Consider the following 16,677-nt stretch of genomic DNA (forward strand, 5'->3'; position numbering starts at 1 on the left):
TTATCCAGTCACAGTATGGTGGTATTGGTCAGGTCTGGTGTGGTGGTGGTATCCAGTCACAGTATGGTGGTATTGTTCAGGTCTGGTGTGGCGGTGTTATCCAGTCACAGTATGGTGGTATTGGTCAGGTCTGGTGTGGCGGTGTTATCCAGTCACAGTATGGCGGTATTGTTCAGGTCTGGTGTGGCGGTGTTATCCAGTCACAGTATGGTGGTATTGGTCAGGTCTGGTGTGGCGGTGTTATCCAGTCACAGTATGGTGGTATTGGTCAGGTCTGGTGTGGCGGTGTTATCCAGTCACAGTATGGCGGTATTGTTCAGGTCTGGTGTGGCGGTGTTATCCAGTCACAGTATGGTGGTATTGGTCAGGTCTGGTGTGGCGGTGTTATCCAGTCACAGTATGGCGGTATTGTTCAGGTCTGGTGTGGCGGTGTTATCCAGTCACAGTATGGTGTTATCCAGTCACAGTATGGCGGTATTGTTCAGGTCTGGTGTGGCGGTGTTATCCAGTCACAGTATGGTGGTATTGGTCAGGTCTGGTGTGGCGATGTTATCCAGTCACAGTATGGTGGTATTGTTCAGGTCTGGTGTGGCGGTGTTATCCAGTCACAGTATGGTGGTATTGGTCAGGTCTGGTGTGGCGGTGTTATCCAGTCACAGTGTGGCGGTATTGTTCAGGTCTGGTGTGGCGGTGATAAATGTGTGGCCTGGAGCAATCTACCAATCCTGTGGTGAGAATTCCTTCAGACAATATGGAGACAGCTCTAATCATCTCCTTCCTGAGCCATATACCCTCAGTTAAAATGACAATATTCCCAGAGTTGTTCTATTATTTTGAGACTCTGCCAATTAAAGTTCCTACCTATTCAGTCTGGCATAAAGCTCTACCCACAGTTCCTTTATCGGCCATATAAATTTACCAGACATATGTGGTGTACATGTGCTGTAAGGCTTGGACGACTCTCCTCAGAATTCCTACTAATTTCCTTCCTATTCTCCCCAGCTTTCCCGCCAGGGTGTGACACCACAGTGGTACGTGCCTGGTCGGGCAAAGGGGCCTTTTCTATGTGCAGATATAGTGGACCCACTCTCCTGTTCACTTCTCTAATTGGAGAAATGATCTGAGAGATTTAGTTTACCCAACTCAGAACACTTCTCATACACAGGTTACGTCATTATATGTCCTCTGTGTTGGGTTCCACCATAGTCTCCAAACCTACCTCCACTGCAACTTGTCAGAGCAACTTGTTGACTCTCCGATAAGGCAGACATGGATAAAAGGGAGGCTATGCTGGGTAAAAGGCTTTCTCCTGAATATGGTGGATAATTTGGGACTGAATGGCTTCCCTTATATATATGCCCAATGAAAGACATCAACTACCAAGTGCTTGTGATGTGGTACCACACTCCTGAATTATTATAGATACTTTCACAAAAAAAACTGGTGGACTGCCCTCCCTTTTTGCACAGATCACAGCTATAGTCAAATATTTTCACATAAAAAAAAAAAATCAAACGTTTAAAAGATTGCAACAATTTTTTGCCAAAACCTACATGAAACCCGAATCCTTCACCATATGACCGTTTAGTATATAAAAGTGGAACTAACAGGTGTTATCCCACATGGCATCAGCCTAACCTACGTCCAGCCCTGATGGCGTATTCTGTGGTCGGTCACACATCTATTTATAAAAATGACAAATTCTTTGAAGAGCAAAAATTTCACAATTTCTCCTTCCTTCTTCTAATGTACAGAAGGGTACTGGCAGACACCACTTCTCTCCTTATACTCGGCAGCATCATCTCCATCCATCATGTCCACAGAGACGTCGCTGTTATTACTCTGTAAGTACAATCATCTTCATGTCTATCAGTCTCTGATGGGGAATCATAAGAGGGATCAATAATGTCATATAAATAGCGGGTAATACTACAAGTTACCGGGCTGCACCCCAAGTCTCCCATCATATGTCCCTCTATACGCTGTGCACAGGGTATAGTGTCACCATATAACTCCATTACTATACAAGTCACTGCCTATTGTGCTGATCTGGTGAAGGGATCGAGGAGATCAGTATAATTCCCATGACTGCACTTTGCTGATCATTGGGCTCTACACGAAATCTGTGAAGGTTGGAACTCAGCCTGAGGGTGCTCGTACCCTGTGCAGTTTTTGATTCAGTGTATGGCTATAGTCACACATAGTATTTTGCTCTGCCTTTTGGTCAGTTTTTTTTTTAACCAAAACCAGGCGGGGTTGAAAACACAGAACTGGGCAACACTTTCCATTATAATTTCGTGCTGTCAGTTCCACTCCCAGTTTTGGTGGAAAAAAGACTGATGGAAATACTATGTGTGAACATAGCCTATGGGTCTTAGAATATAAGGTTATACTGAATTTATAAAGTCACATTGTAACCCTGACTTAACAAATAATGACTTATAGGTCTGTAAAGAATCGAATGTATCATACGGATAGATATCGTTCCTTTGACTCTTTCAGCCACAAGACACATGACTTTTGGATATGGGATGGACCCTCACTTCCCCTTGAAACCGCGCCAGCAACAATAAATACAGACTATGAAATAAAGGCACAAAACACACTTTCTGGTGTTCAGATTCCACAGCTTTATTTAAATCACAGGACTAAAACAATCACAGGAGTCAGGTGAAGTGCTCGGTCACTGAGATTCATGGATACTGTGAGATTCCCAGCTGTCTGACATACACGCCCAACCAGATAGCAATAAAGGGGGGCGGCATGTTCTGGCTGCCATTCCAGCAGAGCCAGTACACTTTAAGAGCACCAATAAATCTACCCTATATAAACACATTTTTATTTTATTCATTTTTGAATTTATTCTTATTTTAATTATTTTAATCTTTCACACTCCATAAATGTTTAAAGGACAGGTGCCATGAAAAACTTTCCCAGTAATTGAAGCACATTACAAAGTTATATAACTCTGTAATATGCTTCAATCACCTATCTGCCTCCCTTCCCTGTCTTTTCCCCCCTCCACCCCCCACCAGGAAGTGTCCTGACTCACACAGACCTGATTACTGTCCTCACTGTCACCAGGCAGCTCCTTCTTGTGAGGATGAGTCATCAGCAGGAGGGCTGCTCTAGCTCCTGTTACACCAGCCTCCCCCTCCCCTCCTTGTTAGGTGACTCTGCTTGCTCAGCTTATCTTCTCTAGTGACATGACTAATTCACTCACTGAGTCCACAGCAGCAGGAGAGAGGGTATGAGGTGAGGGGGAGGGGGGGGGGGGCTGCCTATCTGCCGGAGTCAGTCGGAGGGAAGATAAGCATGACATGTGAAGAGTGATGGCTTGCAGTTGTTCAGCCAATGGGAGCTGAGCAAGCTGTCACCTGACAAGGCCAGGGGAGGGGGGAGGCTAGTGTAACAGGAGAAGGAGCTGAGAGAAGAGCTTGGTGAGGGTGACGACAGTAATCAGATCTGTGTGAGTCAGGACACTTCCTGCTGGGGGGTGGAGGGGGGAAAAGACAGGGAAGGGAGGCAGATAGGTGATTGAAGCACATTACAGAGTTATATAACTTTGTAATGTGTTTCAATTACTGGGAACAAGTTTTTGATGGCACTTGTCCTTAAAGTACAAGTCCAGGAAAAACCATGAAAATTGAGCAAAGCAAAGCAAAATTAATCATCCCCTAGCACTCAGGAGAGGAAAAAAAACCTGTGGAGGAAACCTATAGAGAAACATGGATGAAGGGTTTACCTTCCCTTGGGCTTGGAGGGTTAATGCCAAACTGTAACTAATCAAATGAAAATAAAATCGATATTGTCATCGCATCATGGTACCATGCACAAACAGATAATATTTACAACAATACATGCGTTATTACACTTGCAACAAGAAAATCAGTTGTAAAGATTAAAAAAGAGGGAGGGCAGGAGGGAAATGTTTTTCTCCAGATCTTCTTGTAAGAGAAAGAGAGGAAAGGAGAGAAAGACAGGAAGTTATATCTATTCTTAAACCCTCCTGATAGCAACCCATAGGTATATTCTCCTCCCTCAGAACCACCTGTGCTTGAGTGTGTAGCATTATACAGACATGACTGCCAACAAGACCCCTGCCAAAGTCATGTCCCTCTTACCTCAGGGCTCCGGGGGAGTCTTTACAGACTCATAGCTATCAGCATCTATCAGCAGGAAGTTATAGTCACAGCTTTATGTTGGGCCCTAAATATAACGTCCAGAAAGGGCCGATAAACTAAACGTCTATTACTTGGAAATAGATGCATTAGATGAGATCATTAACTCTTTCTATTCTGTTTTATAGGGTTGGTTCTTATACAGGAAGGTAAGTTACCAGCTGCATCCTCTCATCCTTTGTTTTATAAACCAGGAGAATAGTGATGTCACTTGGGTTTGTTCCATGTTCTGGTCCTTGTGGTATATTACTATTCATATATAACATACAAGAAGATTACTAGTGAATGGAACCAGCTGGTATAAACCTCTATTACATATATTTGATAAATGTTCCCTGTTACCTTGCAGTTTAAATATCTCTGTATTATAGATATAGGTGAGCATTTACAATGTGCTGCTGTACTTTCCTGTGAGATGCCAGACATAGACCCCCATGTGGTGGTATACCGTCTGTACATTTTGTAGGTAGATCCAGACAGTATTAAATAGGTACAGACCTTAAAGGACAACTCCGGCGAAAATTTTTTTTGGCTTATTTAACACACATTACAAAGTTATATAACTTTGTAATGTGGTTAAATACCCGGTCTGGCCCCCTTCCCCCACTTTCCGACCCCCGACCCCCCACCCCGGAAGTTAAAGAATATATACATTACCTATTACGGTCGTCACGGTCCTCTTCTCTGGTGTCGGGTGATGTCAGAGCTGGGGGCGGTCCGGGTCTTCTTCCTCCTCGGCGTCTTCATTGAGAGTGAATGGGAGAGAAAAGGCTGCCAGCGCGCTTGCGCACCGGCAGCCTTTTCATTGGCTGGAGCGCGTCACATGGCTTCCAGCTTGCTCAGCCCTTATTGGCTGAGCTTGCTGGAAGCCATGTGATGCGCTCCAGCCAATGAAAAGGCTGCCGGTGCGCAAGCGCGCTGGCAGCCTTTTCTCTCTCATGGACCCGGAAGAAGGAGACATCGCTGGACGGCGGACGCAGGTGACGGTGAGGCGGACGGCGGGCGAATGGAGTGGCGATCGTCACCGGAGGGATGGTGAGTATGGTGTCTGTGTGTGTCTGTGTTTTTTTTTTTTGGGGGGTCCCGCCGGAGTTGTCCTTTAACCTACCAGAAACTACCTGAATGGAGGCCACACTAACACTGTTATATACTGTATATCTTTGAGCCATAACTTCTTTGTTCAAAATGTGCAACTTTGGTGACTTGAAGGGAGATTTATCAAACATGGTGTAAAGTGAAACTGGCTCAGTCTAGCAGCCAATCAGATTCCACCTTTCATTCCTCACAGACTCTTTGGAAAATGAAAGGTGGAATCTGATTGGTGACTAGGGGCAACTAGGCCAGTTTCACTTTAGGGTACCTTCACACGTACCGGATTTACATATCCCATAGACCTTCACACTACATGGATTCGCATCGGACTTCACTGCAAACTCGCAGTGGGAAATCCGCTCCGAGTTTGCAGTGAATCCATGTAGTGTGAAGGTCTATGGGGTTACATATCCGCAGCGGAATTTTCATTCTGCTGTGGATATGTAACCCGGCCCCTTTAACCCCCCGCAGCCCCCGACCCGGAGCAAACATTACCTGCTCAGCGCCGAGCAGGTAATGTTAAAGGGGCCGGGTTACATATCCGCAGCAGAATGAAAATTGCGCTGCGGATATGTAACCCCATAGACCTTCACACTACATGGATTCGCTGCGGATTTCACTGCAAACTCGCAGCGTGAAATCCGCTGAGAATCCAGCACGTGTGAAGGTACCCTTACACCATGTTTGATAAATCTCCCCCCTGGTGTTTTCTGGTGGAAGCATTGATAAATTGCCTCCATTCAGGCCTGTATTTAGAGTTCATGCTGCCCTAGGCACTTTGCATGCTGAGGCGCCCCCCCCACACACACCCTACACTGGCAGGTTACATGCACGGTATATACCCTGGCACTTGGGTGCCGCTCTGCTTGATGTCTGCTGTTCTCATCAAACAGACGTGATGGAGGAAGGAAGGAGGCCAGGGACATCTTAGTTTGGGGACCGCTTCTGTCCAGTGTCGAACTTGGATACCTGGGGCCCACGAAATGATCCTTGGGGCCACCAATATACAACCAGTAAGACACGACATGCTGACCCTGTCCTTTCTTGAATTCATCTGTATCTGTGACAAATCCCTACATTTATACAGCTCTCAGGGTATGCTGGGAGTTAAAGTCTCTGAGAGGACAACCCTGTAATAAATCACTGTGTGCAGAGGCTCCTGGTGGCTGCAATCTGGGGGTCAGAACCATCAGCCCGGAAGGTCCAGCAATACACTGTACTACAACTCTCAGCATATTCTGAGGGCTGCAGACTGTCAGTACATGCTGAGAGTTGTAGTGCCTGCAGCTGTTGTAGTTGGGTCCCATACACTGGTTGATTTGTGGTATATAAGAATAAATAAATCTGTGGGGGCTCAGTGCAGGGAAGTTACCCCAGAACAGCACTAATAGGGGATAGGGGAAGACGTTTCTTATCTATCCCCCTATTAGTGCTGTTCTGGGGTCACTTCCCTACACTGAGCCCCCACTGAACTATGTATTCTGATCTCCCACAAAGCATCCAGTGTATAATGCACCTAGGACCCAACTACAACAGCTTCAGGCACTACAACTCCCAGCATTTACTTACAGTCTGCATCCCTCAGGATATGCTGGGAGTTGTAGTACCTGCAACTGTTGTAGTTGGGTCCTAGTTTAAAAGTTTGCACTAGTGTACTGTAGTGACCGCTGTGTCAGTACACTACCGCAAACAATTCACTGACCCATTTAGACACCAATCGTACACAGGCTCTGCACACTATAGAAGTAATTACAGTGGAGTTGCTAATTACTCACAGGTGACGTCTTCTCCGATTGCCGCTGCTCACTTACTGCTTTCTTCATCTGGTGCAGCCATCATGAAGACTTCTCCAACCACAGGTAGTGCAGGTACAGGTGCAGCGGTAATCACAGAGGCTCAGATAACAGGAATAGATTTACTGAAATCTTAAGTGTAGTAGACACTACATAGTCTCTGGATACAGTGCAATACACGGAATAGTTTTCTTCACAGTTTTCACTGTGGAAATACTCTTAGCTTCTCGCTGGTGGTAATATATATATATATATATATATATATATATATATATATATATATGTGTGTGTGTGTGATAAATCACAGCTCCTTTCCTGGTAGACAACAGATAACCACTTTACACAGTTTCCAGTTACTCAGACTTGACTTTGGTTACTCTTATATACTTTGCTGGCTTAGCTGTTATGATGATGAACTTCCTACGTCCTCTGGAATAAACGTCCACCTATGCTATCTTTTGGGCACTGAGTGACACAGGATCAGGAACAAAGGCCCACCGAGTGGGAAAAGCTAGCAATTGGGGTGACCCCAAAGGAATCCTAGAACTTACAGTTTTTAGCCCAATTTCCCTTATCTAGCCAGAGTGATCACCAGGTTGAGGAGAAGTTGCCACCCAGCATGGATAGGGTTTGTCCCGTACTGTCTACCACAGCCTCACCACCCGATTCTTTATCCAAACATAGCTAGGAGATTCTAGCTAGGAGATTCTAGGCGTGCTGGAAAAGATAAAATTCTGCATGCATACTTTGATTCTGCATAATAACCCAGAAATAGGTCCTGACCTCTAGGCCAGGCCCTGGAAGAATCTTCTCAGTAGGCTCTCTGTAGTATAGTATCTCTCTGACTAACAGGAATCTGTCCCAACTAGTCTTTACCCCTCTCTATATCTCTCTCTAGGAGGCATCTGATTGGGCAGGGAGGCTAAAACTATGTGCAGTGATAGGCTAAAGGATAGAAGAGGGCATCGTGTGATGTACCCTCAACAGGGATTGGTCACAGTAAGCTTACAAATTATGCCATGTACCTGGATAAAACATACAGTCAGTTATAATACAGTTAACTCTTTTGCTTAGACTGTGACAGTGACACCAAGTGGTGGGAGTGCAAATTACAGGCCTGTTAGTCACAGAGCTGGAATACCTATCATCACTGACCTACACCTGCATAAATAAAGCAGTGGACACCCGCTCTGGGACACTGCAATTGTGTGTCCAATTCCTCTGTATAACACATGATGTCTTATAGGAGCGGCCATCAGACCTGTGGTCACCTTCACTCCAGACTACAGGAAGATATTTACATCAGAGGATATAACAATGAGCTGTGATGTGGCCTCTACTATAGGAGAGGAGCTGAGGTATATATGGTATAAAGGCTCTGATCCTGTATACAATGGAAAATCCTATATAATACCACATGCTGGAACATCACACGGGGGAAGTTACCGATGTGAGACCAGTAATGGAGGAAGAAGTGACCCTGTTATACTGGATGTTAGTGATGGTGAGTAACTCTACCAGGTCACAGATATACAGACAAGGTAACAAGTTGTATCACACACACTCTGTAACAATCAGCGGTTATGGATCCATTGTGCCACCTAACTGGATTGGTTGAATTCACCCCTGAAGGTGTCTTACTGGCCCCTGGTTTTAACCATTTAAAGGGGTACTCCGAGGGGGGGGCACTGTTTTGCTGGGACTGTGGAGGAGGTGGCTGAGGGAAAAGATGTCCACTCACCTCCCCGTTTCCAGCGGCGGTTCCGCATCGCGGTTCCCGGATGCTTCCTGGTGTCTGACGCGGGCCCGAGACGTGACGTCTCAGGTCCGCTCAGCCAGTTAGTGAAGGAGGCGGGATCCGTTTCAAGTCCGCTCAGATCCCGCCTCTGTCACTGACTGGCTGAGCGGACCTGAGACGTATCGTCTCGGGCCCGCGTCAGACACCAGGAAGTGTCTGGGGACCGGAGTGCCGCAATGCGGGACCCGCCGCTGGAAACGGGGAGGTGAGTGGACGTCTTTTCCCTCAGCCACCTCCTCCCCGATCCCAGCAAATAAGTGCCCCCCCCCTCGGAGTACCCCTTTAACCACTATACAGGGATCTGTAAATCACTGTAAGCCTATGGCTGTATCCATGTTTTCCAGGACTCCCTAAGGCTGCATCCAACTTCTGCAGCTGCAGGGAGTCAAATGCCGAGCGTTCAGGTTCAGAGAACATTGCAGAACCTGAACAGTTCGGCATCTCTGCCAAGAGACACCAGTGCAAAGTGCCAAGATGTCAGAAAAGGAACAAGTCCAGGTACAGACTGAGATCAGGGCTGGTGGGGTCAATGTCTAGTCAGAGAGCAGACAATAGGTTGAGGCAGGTGTCACAGGTTCAGTGGTCAGGAACAAGTCTGACACAGACAGAGAGGATATGATATATGTCACCTCATTTTATATCATGTTATATTACAGGTAATGTTATCCTGCAGACCCCTCTATATGTCTATGAAGGAGACGACATAACGATAAGATGTCACCTCCGTCCTGGATACAATGGGGGACTGACAATGTGGTATAAAGAGAACAGAGTCATCAGAGGCTGGACAGATTATGCAGAATATCTTATTAGAAAAGTGGATAGTAATACTGCCGGGACATACAAGTGTGAAAAAGATGTTGGTCCTTATGGTGGGAAATACTATGATCAAAGTTCTATATCTGTGGAAGGTAAATCCAGGATCATTTATAACTGGATTATTCATGTGTTATTCTGTACAATGTCTCCTGTATAGTCATCTGCAGTTATTGCTGAGGTCGGAATCAGGAAATCTGGGGCAAACAGAGAGTATACCAGAAGATACAGCACAATGTAAGTTAGCGGGAATCAGACAGTCTTCTCATGTCTATCACTGCTACATGCGGCTTCCTCAGGGGCATACACCAGTAGGGCTACGGGTTCCAGCATGTATATTACCATTCCCCCTTTACAGATAGTATATATCTATGTGTTGGAGGTCACATTTTGTGAAAACTTTCCATTATACATATCTATCAATATAAATTCATGTATATATTCTGTACGTGCCTCTTTATTTGTCAGGAATGTGCTTTTGCGCTCCTCAGTTACGGGCGTGCAGCGCAGAAGGCACTGAACCTTGTGTGAACTGGGCTCGGTTTTTATCTGTTCAGACCCACCCGCTTTGCCTCTTAGCCTCTGGCAATGATAGAGTTACTCTGCTAGCTTGATTCCTGCAGCTGAGCAGTGTGGTGTTTCCCTTGACAGGCAGGTGTCTTTACCAGTTAGGTGTTCTGTGTTTTACCCTATTGAATATAGAGTCTGAGTTAGTACAGCAGAAGATTGAGGGAGTCAATGGCTTCAATGACAAATCATGCTGATAAAATTTAGGGCAATTTTAAAAATTTTATTTATAGGCGTGATTTTTTCTGTCAGTCACTGCTCTCTTATGTTGCTGGTGACTAGAGATGAGAGAATCGCTTTGTTTCATCAGCCACCGACCTTTCAACTCTGTTCCATTCCCTGATGCTCCACCCCGAGTGTTGGGAAAAGCTAGATCCAGTCCTAGGAAACTGACATAAATTTCCCTGGACTGGACCCAGCTTTTCCTGTCACCCGGGAGGAGCGGAACAGAGTTGAAAGAGTTGATCAAACAAAGCGATTCGCTCATCTCTACTGGTGACCATAATACCAGGATGTTACTGCCTTCTATTACGTCTCCTCAGTAATATATTGTTATATTGTTCCTTTTCTAGAGCTGTTCACGACTCCAACAATAAAAGTGTGGGGTCACCAAGTTGAGGGGGGAAACATGACCCTAACCTGTGAGACAAATCTCCCTTCTCCCAGACGCAATACACAACTGCAAGTTACTTTCTATAGAGAAGGATGGATTGTTCAGGGATCTGGTGTCAGTGATATCTATGAGGTCTACAATGTTCAGCTGGAGGATTCTGGGAAATATTCATGTGAAGTGAAAACTACAGATGGGAGAGTAAGGAAGAGAAGTGCAGAGCGAGTAATCCAGATAGAGGGTGAGTATGGACACTGGGTATGTGTGATACATGGGAGGACTTCTTACTGTACCTGGAGCATGAAGGAATTTAGGTGTTAGGAAGGTGGAACATTACTTTAAATTTTCTTTTCTCTATATTTTAAGTTTAGAGGAGTTTTTTTACATCTTTAAAGGATTGTCCAGGATAAAATTACATTGAACTTTGCTGCTGGGGCTGCAGGGCAGATGTTAGTAAAATATACTTATCTGTCCCATTCCACTGCCAGGTTCCAGGCCGCTCATTTTTTTTTCACCAGCAGCAATTTTAAAACATTCTGTGTGACACCAATAATATTGGGAATGGAAGCTCAGCATAGGCTCAGTACTGGCTATAGTGAGCAGCGCATGACAGTGGTAGAGAGGGCGGCCTGGAACCCAGCTGCAGCGGTGGTACGGGACAGGTAAGTATTAGAGATGAGCGAACCGGCCGAGGTTCGGATTCGTATGAACCTGAACTGTCGGCTTCCGATTCCCGCTCTCTGCCCGCTCAGTGGAGAGGGTGGATACAGCCTTAGGACCGCCTAGAAAACTGGGATACAGCCTATGGCTATGGCACTATCCTATACCCAGCAGCACTTGCAGCACAGTTAAATGCAATTTTATCCTGGACCTTAATGACCAGGCTCATTTTTCAAAATCTGACCTGTCTCACTTCATGCACTTATAGCTCAGTGATGCTTTAACATATGCTAGCGATTCTGAGATAGTTTTTTCCGTAACATATGGTACTTTATGTTAGTGGCACAATTTGGTCACTGTATTGTGTGTTTTTTTGTGAAAAACATCAAAATATCATGAAAAATTGTAAAAATTTGCACTTTACAAACTTTGAAATTCTTTGCTTCTAAACAAAGAAAGTCACATGACAAAAATTAGTTAGTAAGTCACATTACCGATATGTCCTCTTTATTCTGATTTTATTTCGTAAACATATTTCACTTTTTTAGGGTGTTACGGGGCTTAGAAATGTATCAGCAAATTATCAAGTTTTCATGAAATTTCCAAAACTGATTTTTTTTAGGGACCAGTGATTTAGGAGGCTTGTATACTGGAAAACCCCATAAGTGACCCCATTTTGGAAACTAAACACCTTTAAAGAATTAATTTAGGGGTATAATGAGCATTTTGACCCTACAGGGGCTGGAGGAAAGTATTCACCATTAGGCCGGAAAAAAATGGAAAATTGAAATGGAAATTTTCCAATAATATATTTGTTAAGATTAAAGTATCTCATTTTCATAATAAACATGAGGAAAAATGCACCCCAAATTTTGTAACGCAGGTTCTCCTGAGTAGAACGGTACCCCATATGTGGGCATAAACCCCTGTATGGGCACACAGCAGGGCTCAGAAGGGAAGGAGCGCCAATTAGCATTTCCAGTTCAGATTTTGCTGAAGACGTTTCTGAGCGCCAGGTGCGTTTGCAGAGCCCCTGTAGTGTCAGCAGAATAGAACCCCCCAAAAGTCACCCCATTTTGGAAAGTTCACCCCTTAAAGAATTCATCTTGGGGTGTGGTGACCATTTTGACCCCACAGGTATTAGAGGAAAGTATTCAAAGGAAGACTGTAAAAATTAAAAAATAAAATTTTTCCAATAACATGTTTGTTTAGTTTGAAATTTCTCAATTTCACGAGGAACAGGGGAGAAAACTCACCCCAATATATGTAACGCAGGTTCTCCTGAGTACAATGGTACCCCATATGTGGGCATAAACCACTGTGTGGGCACACAACGGGGCTCAGAAGGAAGGGGGCGCCGATTAGCATTTTCAGTGCAGATTTTTCTGAAGAAGTTTCAGAGCGCCAGGTGCGTTTGCAGAGCCCCTGTAATGTCTACAGAATAGAATCCCCCCAAAAGTCACCCCATTTTGGAAAGTACACCCCTTAAAGAAGTCATCTTGGGGTGTGGTGACCATTTTGACCCCACAGGTATTAGAGGAAAGTATTCAAAAGAAGACAGTAAAAATGAAAAAATTGAATTTTTCCAATAACATGTTTGTTTAGTTTGAAATTTCTCAATTTCACGAGGAACAGGGGAGAAAAAGCACCCCAACACTTCTAAAGCAGGTTCTCCTGAGTACAATGGTACCCCATATGTGGGCATAAACCACTGTGTGGGCACACAACGGGGCTCAGAAGGAAGGGGGCGCCGATTAGCATTTTAAGTGCATAAAGAGCTGATGGCAGCAGAATAGAGCCCATTAGTAATCGCCATAAAAATCCGTATCGGCGGTCACTAATAACATAATAAATGTATTCTCTGGGTCACTACGGTTACGGCGATACCATATTTGTGTAGGTTTTTTTAACTATTACCACTTTGGCGCAATAGAAACTATCCTCCTAGCAAAAACCCACAAAAACTGTCGCCGCATTGCAAGATCCATAGCGTTCTCATCTTTTGCGCGACAGAGCTGGTTTTGGGCTTTTTTTTGCGGGAAAATCTGTAGTTTCTATTGATACCAAGTTTTATATGTATATGACTTTTTGATCTCTTTTGTGACGAATTTTCTAAAGCGGATAAAATACAGCTATTCTGGTACTGTTTTTTTTTTTGGTTTTTTTTTTACAGCGTGTGTCGTGCGGTATAATTATTGATATCGTTTTATAGATTGGGTAGTTATGGACATAACGATACCAAATATGTATAGGATTTGTGTTTTTGATCACTTTTATGTCATGTTTTATTGGGTATAGGGAATGTAATGCATCTTTATTATTGGGAGGCTGGGGGGGGGCTGTGTTGTGTTTGGTGCACATTTTTTTTTTTTCACTTTTTTTCACTTTTACACTAGTGTACATTACTGTACACTAGTGTAAATACTTAGATCACTGATACAATACACTGCAGTACCTAATGCCTCATGCTGACAGGCAATAGCCACGGCCACCCCTGTCAGCATGAGGCATCTCCATGTTGACCCCGGGGGCCTTCATTAGGACCCCGGGATCACCATGGAGACATCGGGACACCGGGCGGCGCCACGGGACATCGCGATGGGGTAAGTGACCCACGGCGCCGACTGGGACCCACCGGGACCCGTAAGATGCCGCTGTCATACTTTGACAGCGGCATTTAAGGGGTTAAACTGCCCGGAGCGGAGACAGCTGATCCCCCGCTCTGCTGCCGCCGCCGGGCGGCAATTTATTCCGATTCATCTGCCGTTAAAAGGCGTACGCATCGGAATAAAGCCCATTAGTGACCGCCGTGAAAAGGCAGCATGGCGGTCACTAAGGGGTTAATGTTATTGTGACCAATAACTTGTACAAAGGAGATCCTATGACATTGACAGATAGATTTTAAAAAAAGAAGGGGGTTAGAACGACTGAGAAACATCATAATACATTAGAGATCACAGAAATAGTACTTTTATTTCCCTCTTTATATCATATATAATATCTATCTATGGATCATATCCATGAGATATAAGGAAAACCAAAAGATTCACAGGTTGTGAAGTCGATCATCACCATCTCCACCCCCCCACCCCCACCCCGCCTTTCTATTATTATTCAAAATTTTAAGAAATTCTAAAAACAAAAAGAATAATAACAATGATGGCGATGATGATGATGATAGGAGAACACAGTTTATTCGTTCATCATCAATTACATGTGATTAGTTATTGTTGGATTCTCTGATTCTTTTCTAGAGCTCTTCTCTCCTCCAGTCCTGACAGTGTCTCCAGAGTCGGTCAGTGATGGGGATACCATGACCCTAAGCTGTGACACTAATCTCAGTGACTATAGACAGAACACAGATCTGCAGTATGCCTTCTACAGGGATGGGGGAAACCTACAGGGATTCACCTCTTCTAATAAATATGAAGTTCTGTTCATTCAGGGGAGAAATTCTGAGAATTATACATGTGAGATCCGAACATCAACCAACGGTGTAAGGAAGGAGAGTCAGGGACTACAGATACAAGGTGAGTGGCGTCTATTATACTGTATCAGTCACTTATGGTAGCCAAGTCATCTAATGATGGGTATTGTCTCTCCATAGGGTCACATAGTTCTTCTCTAGTCACCATACTATCTGTAAATTTGGGGCTGATACTACTCATCATCATCTTTATTCTCCTGTATATAGCCTATAAATGTCGACCATCCAAAAATAACCCTCCACCAGCAACAGGTAATCAGAAATTCCATTATTTTATATTCTTTTATATATTTCTATTACAAAAATCTCCAGTCTTCCAGTACTTATGAGCTGCTGAATGTCCTGTAGGAAGTGGTGTATTCTTCCCAGTCTGACACAGTGCTCTCTGCTGCCACCTCTGTCCATGTCAGGAACTGCCCAGAGCAGCAGCAAATCCCCATAGAAAACCTCTCCTGCCAAAACTCAGGCTCTTCCTATTAATGTACCACCAGAAGATGTTTCCCAATTAAAATCTACATATATCTACTAGATATGCTACATGTCACATTACCCAAAACTGATATTTCTAATTGGGTTTCAATGGGCTTAGTGGAGTTAAACCAGTTGTCCCAGGGGGGTGTCTTGTGTTCCCACTTAGACTTGCAACATAAATATGGCCTTCCAAAAGAAGGCTAAAAAGTATCTAAAATTACAACAATTTCTACTAACCAGGAAACATACATCTGTGAAATGTAATTTAGATATTATTAAAATTCTCAAATCCCAACCAAAAAGTATTAAACTTATATATGAAGTACTAGAGAGAACTACCCTATTTGAGAAAATAGGACCATATGCTAAATGGTCCATAGAGTTGAATATTTCCCCCTCCGGAGAGGACTGGAAGCACGCGTTCTTGTGGTCACATAAAGCCCTGCACTGCATAGCTCATGTAGAGGCTGTTACTAAATCTAGGTTACAGTGGTACTACACCCCACTAAGGGCCCTATTCCACCGGACCATTATCGTTCAGATTATCGTTAAATCGTCCGTATCTAAACGATAATCGTTTGGTTGAAATGCAGTTAACGATTAACGACCGAATGAGAAATCGTTGATCGCTTTATAAGACCTGGACCTATTTTTATCGGTGACATATGGGGTGACATATCCAAATTATTGGATGATTTATTTAAATTTCATGCCCCTCTCACACCCCAATTAGCACTTTCACTCTTAGCTATCCACCTAAACCCCCCACCACTTCGCAATCTGTTCTGTAAGATAGTAATAATCGCGAAACTCTCCCTAACAAGAAGATGGAAATCTTCTTCTAGTCCTAAAATAGGGGACACAATCCAAGAAATTAAGACTATATACAAATATGAGGAGGCTATAGCCTTTGGTAATAATTCTATTAAAAAAATTCAGAGAAAACTGGTCACCTTGGACAACGAGCTCTTATTTCACACCTTGACACTTTACTATTCTGTTAGATAAGGATCTAGGTTTATAGACGATTATCTACCTTGTAACTAGATTATTGTCTACTGTAACACTTTTCTTTCCTTCTGTTGGATTTGTAATTTGTACTGTTTAAAATTGTACAATTGTTCTTAATTGAAAAACCTTGTTAAAACCCAATAAATATATTGAAACAGAAAACCTCTCCTGCTCTAGACAGTTCCTGACAT

General features: G+C 43.9%; 1 protein-coding gene across 1 annotated transcript; it reads left to right on the top strand.

Moving 5' to 3' along the window:
* The first annotated feature begins 8,449 nt into the window (after positions 1-8,449).
* LOC138770413 (Fc receptor-like A) lies at positions 8,450-16,499 on the top strand. Its single transcript, XM_069949517.1, has 6 exons — positions 8,450-8,570; positions 9,521-9,775; positions 10,820-11,098; positions 14,772-15,047; positions 15,212-15,256; positions 16,480-16,499. Exons 2-6 carry the CDS (start codon positions 9,616-9,618, stop codon positions 16,497-16,499), a joined length of 780 nt encoding a protein of 259 aa, XP_069805618.1. The 5' UTR covers positions 8,450-8,570; positions 9,521-9,615.
* Positions 16,500-16,677: the final 178 nt, after the last annotated feature.

This window comes from Dendropsophus ebraccatus, chromosome 13 (genome assembly GCF_027789765.1).
Source record: "Dendropsophus ebraccatus isolate aDenEbr1 chromosome 13, aDenEbr1.pat, whole genome shotgun sequence".
NCBI lineage: Eukaryota > Metazoa > Chordata > Amphibia > Anura > Hylidae > Dendropsophus > Dendropsophus ebraccatus.